We start from the raw sequence: 23,148 nt of genomic DNA on the forward strand, positions 1-23,148 counted from the left end.
TATGTCAAGCCCAACGCTCTCTCACCTGTTGCGGCACTCGGAATTGCTCAGCTGTTGCGGGGCTCTAGACGAAACTCAACACAGTCGAAACTGAAATCGAAACACAGCTCTGCTTTGACTGCAAACCAGTTACCATCGCTGTCGCTGGGGTCTCGTCTCGTGATTAAAGTCTTGGCCGAGGCAACGACGTGGCCGGTGGCGGTGAGCTGTGGTGAGTTTGCAATTACGACGAAAGATCGTCGTCAACTTTGCTCAGAGTCTAGTTGCGGTCGCTGCGTTGCCTGCTCAGTTGGTGGATGTGCTTCAGCCGGAGCGGTTGCTAGACAAAACCTCAAAGCGCAAAATCGCAGTCGTTCAAATCAGACACTTCTCTAGAAACGTGGCCCGTGCGCTTGGCCAACTTTGTGGAAACCTTTGCGCATCGGTTAAGTGCAAAACGTAATACCTTCAACCAACTGTGAATGTGTGTGTATGTGTGTCTTTAGTGAATAGTGTATTGGATTTATGCAAAGCTCGAGATTGATTTTCTTCTGAGAGATATCTCTTAAGTGAAACAAGGCATCGAAATAACGAAAAAAAAATAAAAAGGAAAAATTCCATTAAAAATACCAAAACTAAAGAAAAAAACAAACAAGTTTTCAGCCTTCTCCCTTTCGTACTCTCTCTCGTTCGCTCTCTTTCTGCGCGTATGTTTTCTTTTGTGTGTTTTGTTTGCTTTTTTTGCCGCTGCCATTTCTACATAAAAGGAGTGAGAGTGAAATGTCAAACATTTAAACTGAAAAATAGCAACTTTTACAATGACATCATTTCGTGCAAGAAAATAAACTAGTTAATAAACCATAAACCATAGCAGATTATAATACTTAATTTGATTAGAAACAGTGCCGATTGAAGTGTGCGAACTGTGACAGTTCTGTCGGCATTGTTGTGACAGATGAACCGGCTAACTAATTATCGAGATAATATGCATGCCGAAACTTGGCCAACAACAACAACAAGAGCAACCACAACTGCAACTGCAAACAGCTTCAATAGCATTTGTGGTTTTCTAGTTAGTCGCAGTCGGCCAAAGTTGCCGCAAATAATGCCACAGAGCCGCTTCAAGTTGTTGTTGTTGCTGTTGTTGTTGCTGTAGTTGTTAGTTTTTCCGAGTGCAACCTCGGAACCGGTTCAAATATATATTTATGCCGCTGTAATTTGGATCTAAGGTGTTTCTTGTTGCTGTTGTTTGTTGTTCGTACTATTGCATTATTTGCGAATTGCATGCGCTTTGAGTTTCTTGCATATTTCTTTCCCACTTAACTCTGGCTTTTTGTTGTTGCTGTTTTAGGGCCAAGCAAAGAATGCCACGAAATAGTTCGCTGAAGAGGAAAAGAGTTGAGCAATGCTAACATTTTATTTGAGTTCACTTAAAATACAAAAATATATGTACACCAGCTAATGTGTGCAAATGAAGGCCGTCTGGCGTTTTAATTTGAGTTAGAATTTGGCAAACAAACAAAAGACTTAAGAAACGAACTTGTCGCCAAACTCCTAAAGAAATGTTTTTTTGGCAACATTTAAATTTTTAGTGTTTGCATGTTAAATAGTGTAATAAAATTTGAGCCTTGACACAGATAAGTGGTTTCTAGTTTTGTTTTTTTCTTTTTGGGTTTTATTTGACAGGCAAACAAAAGACTGAGGAAACGAACTTGTCCGCTGGGAGAAAATCTCCGCATAAATTTTCCATTATTGAAACACATTTTCGAGCGTATTTGAACAACAATTCAACACACGATTGCTTTAACCAAAAACTTTCAACGGAAATGACAACATTTAGGGATTACCAAATAGTAAATGACAAATAACCGCTACGAAAGTACACAAAATCACACACTCCAAATGCGAGCAAATGTCAAACAAAACAGCAACAAAAAAGCAAAAAAGAAAAAAGAAAACAATCACAAATCGTGCAAAAAAATCAAATCAACGACATTTAACAAAAGCGCGTTTAAATTGAAATATTAACGAAACGAAACGAAAGGAAACACGTAATTTATGAACACCAAAGTGTTTGAGTTAGATAATAATGTGGTTACAAAATCTATAATAAATCTTGGCTTAACTTAATTTTTTTTGTTATAGTTGTTCGATTATTTTCAAATTACCAACAAGTGCATAAGTTGTGAGAGAGAAACTTACCAAAAAAAATATAAAATAAAGAAACAACATTAAAGAAAAACTTCAAAATGCAAGCGTGTAGGAAAAAAAGAGCTCCGAGCGATTCGGCGTCGATCTTGCGGAGGAGACTCTTTGTGGCAAGTCTCTGCGGATTATTGCTGCTTGGCATTCAAATTGAGCGCGCGGCGTCTGCGCCTGCAGGCGAGGATGATGCTGCAGTCATTCCCAGCACCACGATGCCAGCGTTGGATACAACAACCGAGACCGTTGCTGCTGCTGCTGCTGCTGATTCTTCCACAACAACAACAACAACCACAACAACATCAGTACCGACAACAACAACACAGGCAGCAGCAACAACAATTGGCGTAGAACAAAGCAGCGAATCGACTTCGACTTTGACTTCGACTGCGGCTGCCAACATGTTGGATAGTTCAACGACTTTGGAGCCCAGCAGATTGAACACAAGCGAAGCTGGTGAGTTAAAAAAAAAAGCAAAAAAAAATACCAGAGCCGAAGCACGAAAATTATAGATACGTTAGACGTCGCCTAGGCCGCGTCTTGAAAGCTTTCCAGACACTTTAATCTCTCTCTCTCTCTCCATCTCTCGGGCACTCTGTCAGCTCTCTTCGACCATAATCAAATATCGTTCTTTGAGTTACCAATTAACGCCGCACCAGCTACAGCCCCAGTTCAGATTCATTCAACTCTTCGGTCGTGTGCCGACATCGAAATCTCTATCGCCACCGCCCTTTTACGGTTCGATCCGTAAAACATTTTTCCCTATAATTATTACTCTTTTCGCTTAAATGGAGCGTACGTAAAAGAAATTTTTCTTATATTTTCGTTTGCATCATTTTCTTTAGATTAATCATACACAGAGAACTTCTCTGTGTGTTTGGCATTTCTTATTAGTTTCCTGTTGAATTATTTCGTTAATTATGCGGCGCTTCAAAGTGAAATGATGAAAGTCTCATTCTCTCTCTATCAAGTGAAGCATGCAACAAAACTGTACCTTACGCATTATGAGCCCCATTCATAATATATTTTTTTGTGTGTTAATATTATTCAATTTATTGCGGTTCGAAAGAGTCAACCAGTTACCAGTTTTTTCATTTTTTTCGTTTTTGCAACTTGAAAGTTGCCTTTCGATTTTATTTAAATATTCTTATTGAAGTCAAGTGGAGCAACTTGTACTTCTTCTTTGGTGTTTTTTTTGTTTAGATTTGATCTAATTTCATGGCTTGTAGTGAAAGGCCTTTATTCCAGTCACTGATCGAAAATCTAAGTCAATCAACTATTTTTAATTGGGTTAACAGTTTAATTGTCTTGCCTTATTCTCTGTGGACTTTGTAGTAACTTGTTTTTTTTTGTCTTTTCTTATTATAATTAGCTTGTTGTAATTTTCGGTTTAATGTCAGTTGCACATCAAACGTGTCACGTTGTTTATTGTTTGAAACATCATTATAATTTGTGTGCTCTTTTACCTCAAAACACTCGCTTGATGATGCGATTAAACGGGGCCACACCGATCGTTAGCTGCACTAAAAGCACAAAAGACTGAGAAAACGAACTGGGTTTGGTCGTCAAGCAGACAGATTATCAAACCCTACAGAATATTGTAGAAAATATTTGGGATTTTTGCGGTTGTGCAAAGCTTGAAATATGCGGATGAATCATTTTTTCTCTCACCTACGTGATTTGGTGTAGACAACGCCGTTACACCTTTTAAATTTGTGTCAGAAATGTTTGCTAAAGTAATTTGTTAGATTTGGGTGCCACTTCTCTTGATGTTGTTGCCTGGGCCAATTGCCAATTAAATAGTCATGTAGTAAATTAACTTGAACTTCGATGGCAGTGTAAAAAAAAATATCCATAAATCATCCAGATGCCAAAACACCCACGCAAAACAACAAACACTCACGCAATTTTGAAGCAACTCCTAAATGCCGATTTGAAATCTCAACCCCCATGCAAGAGCGTTAATTAATGAGACAATACTTGAAGAAAAAAACAAAGTTATAAAGACTCGAGGAGCTGTCTGTCCTAGGTCAATTGATTAACTAAATATTAAGTGGGCATAATGCTGCCTTGAATGCAATCCAAATGAGCCATAAATATTATAATTATTCACAGTTGCAAAACTAGTTTGCTTGTCTATTGAAACAGCCGGTTATCGTTTGTGTAATTCATTAAACTGTCACAAAACGAACTTTAGTGTAGAAATGTGCATAAAATATATACATAGAAAAATAGGTGGAATTCAAAGCAACTTGTCGTATTTTTATTAGCCTTTAAAGTTGACCCAAGAGCGCGCTACAAAAACCAGATCGTTGCCATTAACTAGAGTTGAAATGAGTTTAATTGCTTGCCACTCGATAGAAATATTGCTGTAATTAGTTTCTAGTCTTAATATTTTTGCAAATGCAGTTCTTTCGAGAAATAAAAAGCAATTATAAAATAGCAAAAAGTTGAAAATTACTATTTTATCTCTTGAGCAAATTATGTTTTCTAACTGAGCTAAATACATGTATTGAGAGCTGCAAATTAGGGTTTCGTAGCCAAAGCCAAGTGCACACAAATTGCAGCATGCTAATGAGCTGGAAAATTGCCAGAGATGTGAGTTGAGTGCATAAATCATTTATGCTAATTTTGTGTTGAGTCAATTTTTTGGCCAAAACAACTGCAAATGGAGCGCTAATTGATGGCCTTGTCGTGGTTAAGTAATATGAAGGCACTGACAAATCCAATTAAGTGGCTCAAATGCAATTCAGGGCCTGCACTTCACCATGGTTTGCCAAAAGTCTATTATATTTTTTCATATATATATATTATATATTAAGCATATATATTTTTGCCCAATGGCGTTTGCTTGCACAATAATACACATCACGAAATATTAAATTTAATAACAGAAACAAAAACCGAACGATAAAGGCAAGTAACGACCTCAATTACCGGCCAGAGCTCATCATCATCTTTTGTTTTTTTTTGTTTTTTGGTGGCTTGCTTTTGGTCACTTTCTTTCAAGGAAAGCCTGTAAATTTTATAAATTAAAATCGCGGGTAGACAAAAGATTGCATTCAATGATTTGTTGTTATTATGTTGATTGTTGCTGCTGCTGTTATTGTTGTTGTTATTTCCAATCAACGCACTTGGAAATTTGCATATTTGCTGCACGATGTCGTGAAGATTGAACGGAAATTGTATTTTGACCTCTGTGAAATCAACAATTACCAAAAAAATAAAAAAATAACAGAAACTAAACTGTACCGACATCAAATAAAATTCAATATTTTTTCTCACACACAAAAGTAACTTATAAATGTCCTCAAGTTTGTTGTTCAAGTCTTTCGTTTCTCGGTTGTTTATATTTATTTGCTGCTTCATCTTGCTTTTAGAAATTCAACAGAAAAAGGCAGGCAAACAAGTTTGTGCCCTAAGTCATTTGTTTTTTTCTTTTTGTTTCTGTTTTCTTCTATATTTGTTTTCAAGGATAAAGTTGTGTGAGAAACATACGAAAAATGAAAAGTATTTCTTATGCTAAGTGTGGCAATGCGTGCGAATATAAATAACATAAAAATATATAAGTACATATGTGATTGTTGTTGTCATTTTCGTCTGGTTTACCTTTCGCTTGGGGTTCATGCACGATTAGCTGGCAAAATTGAGCGTCCGTTATAATGAACCGATAAGTAAAAGTAGCTTAAAAACTTTTCAACAACAGCAAGAAACAAAAAAAATAGAGTCACAACAAAAAATCAGTGAAAAATTGTTGTGAGTGGGGAGCAACAACAAAATGCTGTTAATTGCAGCTTGTTTGTTGTTGCTAAAAATCCCCTATGTATGTACATTGACACTTGATGGTGCGAGCTCGCTTACACAGCCTGCGGCTCAAATGGACGCGTGAAAGTGTAGACAGCTCTTTGCAGTTAACAATTAACATTTCGCCCATAAAATGTGACTGCATGGATTTTCGAACTTAAGTGTCAAAATTACACGAGTCCATCCATAAAACTCTGGTCTTTGAACTTTGGTGTTTTGCTTCCCATCCCCCTAAAAAAACAAAAATGCAACTGTCTGCTTTCTCTGTTTCGTAAAAAATGTATTGCCTGCATCGCGCAATAGAACAACTGGTTGGCTTGTCTTCAAACCCCGATGACATCAATTGCTAACAAATGCCAAGTGAAAACCTGGCCGGGTAACGAGCTTCTCTGGTATTTGTGTCAGGGGCGCAAGTCCAACAAACATTCGCCAGTGAATACAGTTCAATAAAATAGTCAAGATAATTATGTCTAGTTTTTGCTTAACTAGCGATTTAATACTAATTAACTTGCAATCAAACATTTGCATTCATGTGCGTTTTCAATACGCTATAAATATATTATAATAAGTAAATTGTACCTTTTATAGAATTATTACTATGGGTATCATCAAGTCGAACTCCATTTAGTAATTTCTTTTTTTCTACTGTTTTGAATACGCTATAAATATATAAATTGTACAATATATAGTTTAATTGACATGGGTATCTAAAAGTCGTACTCTTTTAGCTCCATTTAGTAATTTTATTTTTCTGGGAAATTATATAAGTTATAAAATATATAGAATGAATATATCTTCAAGTCAAACTCTTTTAGCTCCATTTAGTAATTTTCTTTGCGTTGGGAAAAATGTGGCGCAAAAAGTCGACTCTAATTAATGCAATTTAATTACAACTATGCTGTGTATGTGTGTGTGTGTATAAAGAGTGTGTTTCTGTGTATGTGTTACTGGGGTGTTTGGGTAATTAACTGTGTCATTGAACGGTGTACAGAACACTGCCAGGAAGTAAATACTTGAGAGAAAGAAACAAAGAGGAAAAGAAGCAAAGCAAAAAAAAAAAGTGGTCTGACTTGCATGCATAATAATTTGAATAAAGCGTTGGAAATTATATAAAGTTAGAGCAAAATAGAATATAAACTAGTTTACATAAGCAGAAGAAGTATGCTATTATTATGCTAATAATTATTTATTATGATTAGATAATTCATTTAGCTATGCTACTACTTATTTATAATTTCTGTATTCCAGCTTCCAATTTGAGCAACTTCTTGTGACCGTCGCGTTGATTGAGCGTAGTAAATACAACTTGTAATTGTTGTGTGTGCCATGTTAGTAATCTCATTTAGCTGGCTTGTGCCAGCCATTCAATTGACCTTCAGGCCGACACACTAACGCAGTTAGTAGCAACGACAACCACCGACAATCACAGATACAAATATGTGTGAAACACTTGCAGCTCCAATTCGAAAAAGCAATTGCAAGTCGATTTCATGGCCGGCGGCCGCAGGCAAAACTTGTGGAGCATTCACTTGGCCAGGCCGCAAAATGAAAAGCGTGGTGTCATTGCATTGAGATACAAAATACGCAGATACACAGCTACAGCTTAGATACTTACAACAGCTACATACAACAAGTACAGCTATCAATTGTATAGAGTTAAGTGGCATTTCTGTTTAGGCATATACATAAGTATAATATTTTTTTGCCGCTGTTGTTGCTGCTGTTGTTGATGCTGATGCTGGGGTCTTTGTCTTGGCCTCCTCGATGGACGATGACACGCGCTGAAACGTGTTTTGTTTTCTTGCTTTAGCATTAGATGTGCTGTCTCTCCCCGTGCCCGCCCTCGCCTCCCCTCTGCTCGCATTCCAATGTTGAAGCTGCATTTTTCATTAGCCCGCTCGGGCACATGAACTTTCAAAGTTGAGCACTTGAAAAGGTCAAATGCTGCTTTACACGCTGCCTTTTATAGTGGAAAATTGTTTTGTTTTATAGCTAACCAGCTAGTCAAACTGCCTGTCTGTATTTCCTTAACTTCTTGCCCGTTGTTGTTATTGTTGCTATTGTGGGGTCTTTTCTAATGTCTGTTTGCCTATCGCTAGACATTTCTTTCAGTCTGCTAGCCACATTTCTAGTCATTAGCTGGCAGCGAGATAGAAAGGCAGATAAAATGCCAAAGCAGCAGTTAGTAAGTACTATCAATCTTGGTCTTTAGTAACTGTGACTCTTAGGGAATATCAAATATAAATGACCTCAATTGCGATGTTACTGTAAATGTTTCTCTTTTTAATATGATTACTTATAAAATTTGCAATACAAATAAATCAATTTTGAATTTCGCTTCAAGCTCAATCCACTTAATCTGTTTATTATGTCAAATTTACTTTCAAAATGTTCGTATCTGTCTGTAATCGTATCATCGTCACACTAGATAATGATTATTATCTGCAAATCTGTGTTCGCACAACAAACAACCTTCACTCCCATTTGAAAAGCAGTTTTAACACTCGGTTTCACAAATTAACATACTACACAAAAAACAATAACAACAATAACAACCTGCATTGTCATCCTCATGAGCATTTCCCTTTCGCTCATCCTCGATGTCGACAACGCAATTTTCATGAGCAAATCATAATAATAATAAAACATAGATATGTGTGGATAATGAACAGAGTAGCCAAACTTTTGGCATTAATTATAAAGTTCCATTAACACGCTGCCAAAAATATGAATATACTCGAAACTCACTTGGATATTCGTATGTCCAAAAATCAAAATAAAAAAACTCTGTTCAGCTTTCCAAATGTATGCGACGCGTCACCAATTGCGTAATAACCATACGGATTTGTTTATAATTTTTTTTTTACATTTTGAAGTTTTGTACAAATCAAACTCGAAACCGGATCAACAACAACAACAACTCAAGTAGGCAAATCAACTGATTTTTGTGGTGTTTCGGTTGTGAGTTTGTGGGATACGTGACACACACACAAATACAAATACAAATACACAAATGCTTAGACGCATGACCGTTACATTAACCAAAACAAAAACCACAAAAATCCAAGCAAATGTAAATTTATATTTTGACTGTCGGTCTCCCATTTTGTTGACACTTTGTATTGCCAGGCCCACATCGAAGCGCTGCACGGTGAGTGGACTGATGTTAATGGTCATTATGAAGTGCTCATTATGATTAGCAAGTGGGAAGTGTGTGAAGCGCTTCCGGTTGGCTGCGTTGACATTGTTGACACAGCAAAGCAAAAGCTGCTTTGCTTTCCTTTGTCTGAGGACTTGGCTTAAGTAATCGCCAACAAAAAAATTCGTAGCAAATCAAAGTTAAAAATCCATTTAGGATTTACAGTTTCATTTCAAATAAAGTCAATTTTAATTGGGTACTTGAAATATTCAAATAGGCAGAGTTCCGTTTAGCGGTCAACTACTGTGGCTGCCTGTCTTGTTTGCCTTCTGAGCAAGACATCCGGTTGTGTTACTGCCAACGTCTTGTCAATTCTAAGCACATCATTTGTATGTGGCAGAGGAGAGGAAGAAGGAGACCCCTGACCAACTCCATTGCATTCGATTTGCCGTCTGTTTGCTTAGAGGAGCCGCAAAACGTGCGGCGAATTGAAAAAACCGCAAATGAGTTTCAACTACCGGCAACGCTTTTGCATTTCTGCATAACTTGTGCTCTTTTGCCATTGCTATTCCCTTTTCAAGTAGTTGCTGCCATGTTGGTGTTTGAGTTAGTTTTTTGTTGCCGCTTTTTGTTGTGGGCGTAATACATATAATAGTTATGCAGATATAAGGAAGCATTGTCATATATCATAATCAAGCGGCGGCTGACTGAACCAGCTTAGCTATGCACGTCATAAACAAGACTGAAGAAAAGCCATTTTGACATGGGCCGACAGAACGAGTCAAGTTCGTTGCCTGAGTCTTTTGTTCGAGTATGCAACAATTGGAATAAAAAAACGAACTTGCATAACGGCCACAGAAAAAGACAACAAAACAAAACGGGGGAAAGACGACCACCAAAAGCGCAACAACAAAGCATTTGGTATATTGGTATATACAACAACAAAAATATACTAAAGAAAATACTGCTGGTTTAACGAGTGGCGAGTGAAAAATGAAAATCAATGACAGTAAAAGACAAATTGTGCAGCGCGCACAAATGGACAAAACAAAAGGAGAGCTGCTGGCAAAAGAACGATGCACTGCAGCAACTATTATAAACGGCAAACCGTGACAATAGGCAACAGCAAACTGCAGCAAAAAACAACTGCTGCAGGCAGCATAACGAACTGAAATTCAAGGTTCAAGTCAGTAACCCTAGCACAAGTTCTGACCTCCTCCCTCATCCCTTTTCCCACTCTGCACTCTCAGTCTCAGTAAGAGCAACAATAAAAGCAACGACTGCAACTTAAGCATAAAACACACACACACAAACACAGACTCACTTTTGATAGAGCTGAAAGAGTCGCGTCTTTTACGAGCCATCGTCGTCGTCGACGTCGACGTCGACGTCGTCGTCTGGCTCTGGGCTAACGAACTGTGCAGGAGTTCTGCTTTTCTCTTCTATGCAAGTATTTTTTAGCGCTAAATTGGCGTCCATTGCATGCGGACCACAACGTTGTCGTCTGTCTGTCTGTCTTACTCTTTTTTTTTATTTTTCTCTCTCTCTCTCTTGAGTCTCAACAACAGCGACCTGGCGGGGACGAGATCGGTGCCGCCTTTATGCTTATTACCACGCATGCATGTCAGTCCCTATGCCTAGGCGCACTCGAACCCATAGCTCTCCAGACTGCAACTTCAACTCCGACTCCATCTTCTTCGTTGTCGTCTGCGTCGTCTGGCACTCGACTCGCCCCCATGGGGCAACATTTGCAGCGCCCGTCAAGAGTTGTCTTGCGGGTGTTTTTCTTGCGTTTCCCTCTTTCCCTTTTCTTTTCTTTTTTTTTCGTTTTGCTTTTTTGCGCCATCATGAATCAGTTGGCAGACTATGGATCTATATATGAAATTAAATGGTCGACTTAACCAAGTAGAGTTAATATATTTGCAACTGCACTTAAAGCATTTTACAGGAATTAAATGTGAATTGCAAAGAGCTTTGCAGTCTGAAATTATATTTCTTATTTTGCGAAACACTCATTCTCACTGAATTTAATGCTAGACAAGATTAATGTGCTGTGGGGAAAAAGATTGTTCACCTAGAAACCAGTTTTTTACCATAAATGAATTGGACAAATAATCAATTATATAAGAATAACAATAAATACAATAGTATCAAGCAATTAACGCAATTAAACGTAGAAACCTTCAAGCATATTGTGTCAAGTTCTAATGAATATTAATAGATTAAGCAGATTAAAGCAGTCTTTTTTAAAGCTGAATCTTACAGACCAGCGAATCAAGTTTCAAATAACTTATGTCAGAGTAGAAGACACAATCTTAAGAACCAAAAATTTATCTACTCTCAGCTGTTTTCACGTGGGAATCTATTTGCTTAAGCAATTACATACAGAGAGGGAGAAAAGCAGTTAATTGATTTGTTTACTAATCCTAATTACACAGACACTAATTGCTGTAATTAGTGACTTAATGTCTTCTTAGCTTCTGTTTGTCTTCAAGTGCATGAATTAGAGAGTTCTTCCAAGTTTGATATCTTTTGAGACCCACTGTACCAATAGTAAGTCAAGTGTCTCATTGTTGTTGCCATGTTGAAGAACGTCCACTAAAGTCATCATTTATTTATGACATGAGCTTTTGCTCTTTTGAGCCCCGTAACTATGCCCGAAAACAAATGTAATTATATAAGAGCGAAGAAGAATAACAACTTAGCTGCCTTCTTCGGTTCTTTCATAAGCGCGTTAAAGCACAGCCCCGAAAAGACCCGAAGACGAATCTCAAGACGAAAACAATATCAGAAAAGATGCGGCTGTCTGATATATTTTTTCGTCTTCCAACCCGTCGCGCCATCCCTTCAATTGTCCAGCTTCTATGTGCTTCCAAGAATGGCGGATGATTCAGCCAGCGACGCAGTTGAAGTCGCAGCTTAATGAATACCTTGGCTGATTCTCAAGAACTGATGCTGCCTTGGCTGCTGCTGCGCCTGAGGTGTTTTCTGCGGTGTACAGCCAAAAAAAAAACTCAAGAACTGAAAATTACGTGTAGTGTGCTGCAAACGATGCTGCCAATGATGATGATGGCGATGATGATGGGACGCGTGAGATATTTCCAATACGAATAGTTTATCTTTTCTTTTGCGTTTTGCGCTTTTTCACAACGGTTTCCGCTAGAATTGCGCAAAAGATTCTTGTGTACCGTAAATGTGGGCCAGCTTAAGAGAATAGACGAATAGACGAACTGAGGAAAATAGGCTTAAAGTTTGTTTACCCCGAGTCAAAAGAATTCTAACTGTAGGTGTGGTGTTAATTGATTGCAAATTAATAAATGGATATCAAGAATCTTCTACACACACACGCTTGTGTTGAATATTCATAAGTATTGATGCGTAATAATAAGAGCACAAACGGAAGCGGATATAGCTTGCAAAGGGGGGAACACGAAGCAGCTGAAGCAACAAAAAATAATTGCACACTTTGTTGAGGACCCTTTTTGTAGTGCCTTTAGTAAGAAATTGTATCTTTGCTGCAGGCAAATTATTTTTAATAGTCTGTTTAGCTTACTTCAGTACTTAAGAGTAGATTGTCATTAGAAAATTTCAAATTTTATTAGATTATATTCTTTGTTATATTAGAAGAGTAAAAGTAAATTTTCATTATGGAATTTTGATTAGTTAGTTTACTTCATACTTGTATTTACATTCTTCTTCTAATTATGTATCAATATTATAAACTTAAAACAACATTTTCATTCTTGAATTTAAATCTTAGTTAGTTTGCTTCATACTGGCATTTATATTCCTTTTAAGTTGTTATTTTCACACATCTTCAATAATTTGATTTATATCTTATTTTCTCACAGAAATTACAACACTGCCAGCCTCAGCCATTGACAGCAGCAGCGTCCGCAGCAGCATCGTTGGCAGCCTTCAACTGCAGGAGGAAACAACAGTGCGTTCGACAAGTATTGAGCCGATTACCTCCACTGAGCCGACAACAACACCACGTGTTGAGAACGCAGCTTCCGAAGAGCCCGCAATCTTTCATCACACGGAGGCAGATCAGACGCACATTCAGCACATTCCGCTGCGCGATGAGCACGCTGAGAATGTGGGCGGCGATGCGACCACCGAGCAGCAACGCGAGGAGCAAAAGCAGTTGGAGGGCGAGCAGGAGTTGTTGAATCAAATTTCCAATGAGAGCGATGATGATGCCAAAGATTTGAATAATTTTCGACATCCGGCAACGCTCATAACGGCCAGCAACAGTGAGGAGAATGAGTCCAATGCCAATGAGAATGAAAGTGATGGCAACAAGTTGGCAGCAATAACAACAACAACATCGTCAACGACGACGACAACGACAGAGGCACCAGCAACGACAACAACTGCAACAGCGACAGCAACAAGTGAGTCAGAAGATCCCTATCATGTGCATATACTGTCCGAGAATCATGATCGCCTGGCCGAGCATGAAGATTATCAAATGCTGTCGAGCAGCACCGAGGAGGGCGAACCAGCTGCAGCTGCAGCAGCGACAACAACAACAACCGAAGCGAGTGCTGGCATTATTGTCAGCCAGGAGAATAAGGCAACCCCGCAGTCAGTTACTGAGACGACATCGACGACGACGACAACAACAACATCGCGAGCACGCGCCATGCATATGAATGAGCCCGAAATGCAGCCACAAACCGAAACAGCAACTGAGATTGCCACAGAGCTGGAGTCAAAGGCAGAGGCCACCACAGTGTTGCCGCAGAGCGAAGTGATTAACATTGTTGAAGGACAGCATGTGCTGCACCCAATCGAGGACGAACTCAACTTTAGTTCCAGCTCCAGCACAACAACAACAACCACAGCAGCAACAACCACAACAACAGAGGCTGCTGCAACCGATTCGCCATTTGTTGCCTTTGCCGGTGAGGGTCGCTCAGCGGGCAACAGCGATGAGGACGCGGAGTTACTCTTCCGTCACAATGCTAGCCTGCATCATCAGGCGCTAATGGATCTCAGCGATGTCAGCATGGACGATGAACGCACTGAGATAATTACAACAACCACAGCAGCGACAACGACAACTACAACGTCTACGACGACAGCGCAACCCGAAACGGAAGTGCCGAAAATTGTGGAAATTACAGCCAGCGGGGATACAATGCAGCGTGAATGTTTGGCGGACAACAAGAGCTACAAGGTGCGTATAAATACTAGGAATAAAGTTGGAGAAAAAAAACAAGTAAGAAAGCTTCAATCAACTGGGCTCGACTGTGAGATACCTGTTTACAATTTTGAATTGCAAAACAGTGCGGTATTAATTTTATAACATACCAAAGCCTATATTTGGTATATTTATATAGTACTTTATTCAAAATATACTATAGAGATCGAAGTATACCAGATTGTCAGGGAAGGCAACTTAAAAGCCGTAGTCAGTAGGCGTTTTTGCTTATACAAAAGTATTTCCTAAATAACTTCTACAATTCAATACAATCGAACTGAACATTTTCAGGAATCATAAAGAATATAGTTTTTTTATTGTGTGTACCAATGTAGATATATCTTTTATAGTCTCTGAGATCTAGGTGTTTATAGGGACAGAAATACAGACAGACAAATGGTTAGACGGACATGGCTATATCGTCTCGGCTGATCAAGAATATATGTACATATATGTATACTGTATGGGATCGAAGATTCCTCCTTCTGCCTCTTACATACATTTCCTGCCGGCTCAAAGTTATAATATACTTCAACTCTATGGATATCGGGTATAAAAAGCACTACAAACTCTACTTAAAACGAAATCTCAGCAATCTCGTCTCCAACACATCAAGTAATCACACCCAAAACCCACCTTGAGTTGTCGCCTCCCCCAGTTGATTTTATTTGCACACTCTTTTTGCACATAACCGCCCCCGTTTTGGGGGCAGACTCTTGTTGCACTTCCTGGCATGGCACGCAACTGCAATTTGGCTTGTCGTCACTTGATTGCATAATGGCCAACAAGTTTCGGGCCACTCATAAAACGAAAACGAAAAATAACGAAAAGAAACCGGTCAACAGGCAGTTTTGTCGCAGCTGCTTTTTGCACGCCAAAAAATATTTTTGGTGCACATTTCCCTGGTTGTCTGTGTTTTTCACTTCTTATTCGCGGTTGATTGTTGTTGCTTGGGCAAGCAGCAATTATGCAAATATTTGCGCGCCTTAAAAATGCCAGCAATTTGCTGGGCCGTGATTGATGTTGTCGCTGACGCGTTTGTTTGCCATTATTGCTGCCATTGCAGTCGCTTAATCTCCGCTTCGGCCCAGCCTCAATCTCTAGCAAAATGTGTCAATCTCTTTGACTGTCTTCGCCACAGCCACTGTTAGAATCAACGCAATGGGCTTTATGCCTTATTTTTTTATCTATCATCTAATTAACGTCAGCGTCTAATTTCCATAAATTGCTACACGCCTCTCTGTCTGTCTGTCTGTTTGTCTGCTCGAGTGTGACGTGTTCATCAGACATTGCACCCGTGCCATAAGCTAAGCCACATTGTGGCGAGTCACGTACATTACTCGCCAATGGAGCTGCAGTCCAAGCACAGTCCAAGCAGCCACAGCAACGCCTTTGGGCTGCCACTACTGACCAACCCATTCAGTTGGCTGTTTTTTTCCATTTTGTTGTTGTTTCTCTTGTTGCAGTTGCATTAGCTGTTGCTGTTACTGCTGCTGTTGCTGCCAGCGATTGCTTTGAGTGGCTGCCTTCGGTGTTGATTTTGTTTTAATTAAATGGCCACTTGGGTTTTCTGTTGCCGCTACTCTAAACAATTTATTTTGGGGTCTGCTGCATGTGTAATGCCATTTGTAAGAGCCGCTAATGAAGTTAGATAAATCTCCACAAAATTAATTCCTACAGCTTTATGCGCTTAATACATTTTTAATTGACTGTTATTTGGGCATCATTGAGAGTGAAGCAAAAGGGCACAAGACTGAGAAGATATTAGTCAAAAGTTTGCCACATTATTTTGATATATTTTGTTAGATATTAGTTGAATTTGAATATATTTTTTGTTGGTCATTCATACGCTTATTTAGAGCATTGTACAATGCGCTGATAATTCAATTTAGTTATTATAGTTTTTTACTCCTTTTCTTATATAGCTTTTTTTTATTAAATGCTTAACATTGTTTTCGTTGTACTTTTCATAATCGGGCTTGCGGCACGCTTCGTCTCGATATGAAATAATTTTTGCTTTCACTTTTAATGAATAGCTGTTGTTGTTTTTGCTTTTGTTTTTGTTCGTGCAGCGCGCTCCCCCATGCTTGTATATATATATATTATTTTTTTTTTATAAATACCGATTGATCGGCACAACGGACACGTGCAACATGCCAAGCCGCATGCCACAAATACATTTTACAGTGCCTGCAAATATTCAACACACTTTGCTGAACCAGCTCTTTTATATATAATATAGTTTAGTGTGCCACTTTGAGTGCTTACTCTGGCGTCAGATTTTATAGTGGTCATAGTCGAAGCTTTATGGACTTTAGGGCTTTTGAGTTTAGAGTTCCCAAGAAATATTTTAACAGCGGCGCTGGGAATAAACACCCCAGCGAGTGGTTCATTAAAAATAAATATGGAAAAGGGCGTGAAAAATCTCACGTATGAGCTCACTTTGCAAGCGTAATCATTTAACATGCATATTAAATGTTCTGAGAGTACATTCATGGCCTACGCGAAACTTTTAATTAAAAATTAAAAAGAACAAAAGACTAGAATGGGAAAACAAAAGACTTAAGCGACGAACTTGATTTGAATCTCAGTGCGTTAATAATCACAATCGCAGTGTGGGACGTTCATAAGCCAGTTTAAGCAGCACTCATGACATATTTGGCTATTGATGCAGTCAGACTTCGACTTCTACTCCAACTTCAACGATTCGGAGCAGGAAATGTTTGCCAATTTTCTACAGCAAAACGATCAAATGATTGATGAGTTTGTCTGTGCAAATTGACGCAATTTGTGCAGAGACATCACTTGGCACGCCTTTCACATCGTAAAAACATTTTGCCATTTGGTAGCAAATGCCATTTGCAAACACTAAAAAACGAGCACAAACCGAATTTATTGTCATTACTTGTCAATTGGGTCACAATTCTAAGGCAATGATTATTGCCGAGTCGCACAAACACACACTCACACACACAAGGGAAAGCTCTCTAACAATAATATAAAGTGGCACTCGTTTCTGCCCAATTAATGCTACAAATTTATCATTTAGTTTATGTACGAAAGTGTGGAAGTACACTTGAAAAATGAGGTAAAGAAAATACTTTCGGAAAAAGGTATTTAGAATTTCCTCAGTTATTTGCAGTTATGCCGAAGGTGAATAAAAACGAGTCGAGTTAATAAACGGAAAGAATAATAAACGAGTGAAAAAGAGTAAAAAAAGCAAGAAAAAAAATAGTTTAACTATTTAGACAAGTTCTCACTTTCAACCTGTGCTACAATATTAGAAGTGCACTTTTTTTTGTGTGTGTGTTGAGTTAATTAATGGAAGAAATAATAAGATAGAGAGCAGGGTTGAATGAGAGCAGGTTTGAGTAAAGTCAAAATTGCTCAAATATTTCTTATAGTCAACTTTATTTGCTTAGTTCAAAGTTCCCTACTTTTTGGCATTACTTGTTTCTGCAACCGTCAAAGCTGTTTCCTTTCCTAAAGAATCTCATCAGTTATTTGGAACTATGATTTATTTTATAAACAGTCAGATTAAGTAAAGAAAAAAAATACTTAAATATTCTGACAACTTCTCAGTTTCAACCTCCATCACAACTCTAAAAGTTCTCTCCTTATTTTGCCATTAATTTTCGCAGCGCAGTTTCTTAGAATTTGAGATTCCATTTGTCAAACGATTTAGTCACACAAACTAAATTTATACACATGTCACACAGTTTAACAATTGTTTCACGCTTCCAACCTCAGCTTTACGTAAGCGCTTACTCATTCATTGGATTATAATTATAAAGTAGACGACAACTTTTAACTTGTTAATTAAATGTCTTTCCATTTAGCACGGCGAGAGCATGGAACGGGATTGCGATGAGCGTTGCACCTGCAACCGCGGCGAATGGATCTGTGAGCCACGTTGCAAAGGTGCCACCTATCCACGAGGCAGTCAACGCACTATGGCTAATCCCCATTGCCACGAGCGCATCGTGGAGGAGGACGAATGCTGTAGGACGATGGAATGCGATGAGCCACCGATGCTGGCGCCAATTGTGACCGCGTCGGACATTAACCAGACAGCTGTTGAGCAGAACGAAGGTGAGAGAAAGTTGCATTTCTTTTTAGCTAGCTTAGCCACTCAATGTCGTAGTTGTCCACATTTGTTTGTAGTCTTTGGTACATGCTTTAATCTCATGTGTTTTCTGTGCATTCCATAATCATCACACAAATCACAAACTCACTCATTTGTACATACATTTGCCACTGCTCAGAGAGCACGCCCAAGCCACGCAATGATTGCCACTATCAAGGCGGCGTCTACAAGTTCCGCGAACGCAAAGAGATTGGCTGCGAGCAGATTTGCCACTGCGACGAAGGCGGCATCATGAACTGTCGGCCACGTTGTCCCGAACGCAATCACACGCGTGCCGACAAGTGTGTGTATGTCAAGGATCCCAAGGATGTCTGCTGCCAGCTGGAACTCTGCGATGTCACGCTTGATGATCACGAACAGCAGCCGCCACTTGCCCCACTGCTGCAGGCTGGGCCCAACAGCATTGGCGAGGAACAGGATCAGGAGCAGGAACAGGAACGTGAACAGGAGCGCAGCTATGGCCTCGACCAGCAGGCACGTGATGCAGGCGGTGCCACGCCCAGCTGCGAATTCAAGGGCGAACAGTATGAGCTGGGACAGCAGTTCCGCGATGGCTGCGATCAGTTGTGCATCTGCAATGACCAGGGCGTGCATTGTGCCAAGGTCGAGTGTCCCTCCACCTTTGGCCTCGATGTGCTCAATCCGCATTGCATACGCTGGGAACCGGTGCCAGCAGACTTTAAGCCAGTGGCCCCACATTGCTGTCCGGAGAGCATGCGCTGTGTGGACAACGGTACCTGCACCTATCAAGGCATGCAGTTCGACAACTGGCAACAAATACCTGTCAATTTAACGGGTAAGTAATTGTTATATTCTGTATGATAGAGTAATACTTACTGATAAGTTCCTCTCTTTCCTTCAGGTTGCGAGCAGCATTGTTACTGCGAGAGCGGCAAGGTCGAGTGTCGTCCCACTTGTCCGCCAGTCTTGGCGCTGCCACCTTCCGATCTGCCCTGCCCCTTGGAACAGGCGCGTTTGGTCAACATGCCACAGGATGATTGCTGCAAGCATTGGGACTGCGTTTCACTTACTCCCGATCTGCAAGCTCACCCCATCGATGATCCCCGACAACCGTATCCAATTGCTCCACAACCCAATGGTGAGTGACTTAACTTCCAGCATTCCTTATTTCACTGCTGCATGATCAAGTCAGCGTTTCATTTGAATGCATAATCATTGGCAAAATCTATTCGAAAACTCACTCCATTGATGAGTGCATTCATTCATTCAATTCGTTCGCATTTCTCGCATGTTTTCAAAGCGTTTTTGATTTCATACTTTGTAAATTTTGTAGCTTTTTCTACTTAACTTGCCTACTCTCTATCTTTCTCTTTTTTTCTCTCTCTCTCTCTTTCTCTCTCTCACTTGTGACTCTCACTTTTGTTTTTATACATATTTTATGACCCTGATTTTATTTTGCTTTATTATTTATTTATTTTCAAACGCTCATCTAAAACAATAATTCACGCTATGCATTGTAAATAATCAAAAAAAAAACCATTCAACATGCAACCGCTATCAGAAACAACAGCAACAACTTCGACAGCGACAGCAACAAGCATGACAACAACAACAACAACTTCTACTAGCAAACCTTTGGAACTTGACTATGAGAAGAAGCCCACGTTGGGCGCCTTTTATCCCACGCTGGACGGCAAGCCGCCCAAATCGAGTCCTGGACTCTTTGACAAACACGAGAAGCCGCACAAGAAGGTACAGCAGCAACACCAACAACAGCAACAGCAACAGAATGACATCAAGTATGATGTACATGAGGATCAGCAAGAGGATGATGTCAACAATGGTCCACCATTGCCACCAGGCGGTGGATTTGTGCCACTGCAGCTGGGCGGCCACTACAACGACTATCAGCAGCAGCAGCAAAATCAGCAACATCTCGGACCCTATGGCTTCTACAATCCCGTTAAGCCGGCCTACGATGCTTACAATCCCTACGAACCTTACGACATCAATCCCAATGGCATTCCACAAGGCAAACCGCCACCAGCGCCCACTAGTCAATCCGATTTGTTCAACATACTGGGTGCCGAGCACCCGGGACATCCTGGACATCCAGCGTCGCAGGCAGCTGGCCAAAAAAGAGAATCACAATCTACCACCGCATGTGAGAATCGAACAAATACTGCAGCACTTACAACAAAGCGTGCCAGCTGGAGCATCAGCGGGACCGCAGCAACAACAGCAGCAGCAACAGCAGAGACCTGGACCACCGCACTATGTGCCCATTGTGCACAGTGGCGTGCCACCGCCGCCGCCTCCACATGGCATTGCTATAGTTGATGGTCAGCCGGTGACCTACGAGAGTTATCCATTGATACCTGGACTGGGCGTGCCACCACCACTGCATCATTCACAGCAGCAACAGCAACTACAACAGCAACAACAACTGCAACACCAACAGCAACTGCAGCAACTGCAGCAACTACAGCAGCCACCGCAGCGTGAAACTCCGCAGCAACAGGCAACCATTATACCCAGCTCCAGCACCAGCTCGGGGCTCTCCACGCAAGCCAGCGAGCATAGCCTGCATCATAGCCAGGGCGCGGAGAAGCGACCAACCCAGCAGCAAGCAGGTTCAGATCTCACTCAAAACCTTCGTATCTTAGCTTAGAGAAACACTTTCAACTTCTCTCTCTATCTCAATCTCAGTTTTTTTTCGCTCATGCCGTGTGGACACTGATATACTGAAATATACACACAACGACAGGGTTTTTACTGTACTAACTGTGACCACAACAATTTATACACACCACCAACACAGCCACAGCAACCTACCCACACCTATACACACACACATTCATGCACATGCACCTATCATTGTTTGCGCTTTTTAGAAATAGCTTCAACTAAAACTTCCTCTAAGAATATGTTTCAAGTATAACTCAATTTATGTTAATTTCCTCCTTTCACAGGCTTGAACAATCTGCAGTCGGACATCGAGGTGCACAGCTTGGACGCCATCGATCCGCACACCATTCGCATGGTCTTCACCGTGCCCATGGTCTATGTTAATCTTCATGGACGCGTCGAGCTGCATTATACCAACAAACCCAGCAATGATACACGCACCTGGGAGCTGCAAACTTTTGCTCCACCCGAAGATCTGATTGCCACCTCACAAATGGAATTCGACTTGTCCAATCTGGAAGCGAATACGTTGTACAAAGTCAAGGTGACGCTGCTGCTGCGGGATCTCAACTCGCAGGCAACGAGCAGCATTTACACAGTCAAGATGCCAGCGGAACGCACAATTACGCCGCCACCACAGATCTCGGATTACAGACCCGATTTCCAGGACATATTCAAGACTGTCGATGATCCTGAGTTGAATGTCATTGAGACAAATGCCTCGTGGCTGCAACTCACCTGGAAGAAGCTGAGCGATGAGCAAATGGAATATGTGGATGGCGTCCAATTGCGTTACAAGGAACTCACGGGCATGATTTACTCGTCTTCGCCATTGATACATCGCACACTCACCAGCTACACCATACAGAATCTGCAACCGGATACGGGCTACGAGATTGGCTTGTATTACATTCCATTTGCGGGTCATGGCGCTGAGCTGCGCGCTGGACACATGATCAAGGTGCGCACAGCGCCCAAGGTTGATGTCTATGGCTTCGATGTGAACGTGAATGTCACCAAGGTGAAGTCACAGAGTGTGGAGATCTCCTGGAATGGTGTGCCATATCCAGAGGATAAGTTTGTGCACATCTATCGTGCCATCTATCAGAGCGATTTGGGCAAGGAGGATTCGAGCGTATTTAAGGTGGCCAAGCGAGACAGCACAACGGGCACGTTGATTATGGATCTGAAACCGGGCACCAAGTATCGTCTGTGGCTGGAGATGTATCTGACCAATGGCAATACCAAGAAGAGCAATGTGGTTAACTTCATTACCAAACCAGGTGGTCCAGCGACGCCAGGCAAGACGGGTAAGTTGATTAGATTTGATTTTTATAGCTTCATTCCTTACGTTGAATTGTTGCCATTTCAAGTCTTGCGTTTTCTTGAAAGGATTTACATAAGTTTCAAGAATCTGGGTAATACCAAGATACCAAGAATACCTCTTTTCAATCCTTAATAAATTTAATTTCTATCTATGCTAATCTCTGCTTTTTTATGCTAGGAAAACTCCTCACCGCTGGCGTCTCTGAGCAACCAGTTGGCGATTATTATGGTCCCCTTGTGGTTGTGTCTGTGATTGCCGCCTTGGCGATAATGTCCACGCTGGCCTTGCTGCTCATCATCACCAGAAGGCGTGTGCATCAGACGGCATCCATCACACCACCGCGTAAAAGCGATGCGGCCTACGACAATCCCTCGTATAAAGTGGAGATACAACAGGAGACAATGAGTTAGTAAACAATTGTAAAATTCTTATGAAATATATCTTAATTAATCCATTTTTAAACCACTTGCAGATCTGTAACGGCCCGAACTGATGGGTAGCTTACTCAAAACTCCCAAACTAGCTTAGAGCAACGTTTCTTGTAAATATTTAAAAAACAAAACTCAGTGTCAGTAAAAGTTATGAAAAGAATATATGGATTTTCCATTCCCCGGCGCAGGATTCTGATAAATATCCAAACTTTAAAAAAGGAAATCAAAAAGGTCGCCATGTTGTATGTAATGATTAAGGAA

General features: G+C 40.4%; 1 protein-coding gene across 1 annotated transcript; it reads left to right on the top strand.

Moving 5' to 3' along the window:
- The first annotated feature begins 278 nt into the window (after window positions 1-278).
- Window positions 279-22,866, top strand: LOC133837259 (putative epidermal cell surface receptor). The gene is given in 10 exon segments (XM_062267945.1): window positions 279-438; window positions 2,125-2,637; window positions 12,976-14,309; window positions 18,173-18,425; window positions 18,599-19,276; window positions 19,343-19,579; window positions 20,003-20,570; window positions 20,572-21,074; window positions 21,414-22,439; window positions 22,634-22,866. Coding segments are annotated over 9 exon segments (5,241 nt in total). The 5' UTR covers window positions 279-438; window positions 2,125-2,228.
- The last annotated feature ends 282 nt before the right edge of the window (window positions 22,867-23,148 follow it).

This window comes from Drosophila sulfurigaster, chromosome 2R (genome assembly GCF_023558435.1).
Source record: "Drosophila sulfurigaster albostrigata strain 15112-1811.04 chromosome 2R, ASM2355843v2, whole genome shotgun sequence".
Lineage (NCBI taxonomy): Eukaryota > Metazoa > Arthropoda > Insecta > Diptera > Drosophilidae > Drosophila > Drosophila sulfurigaster.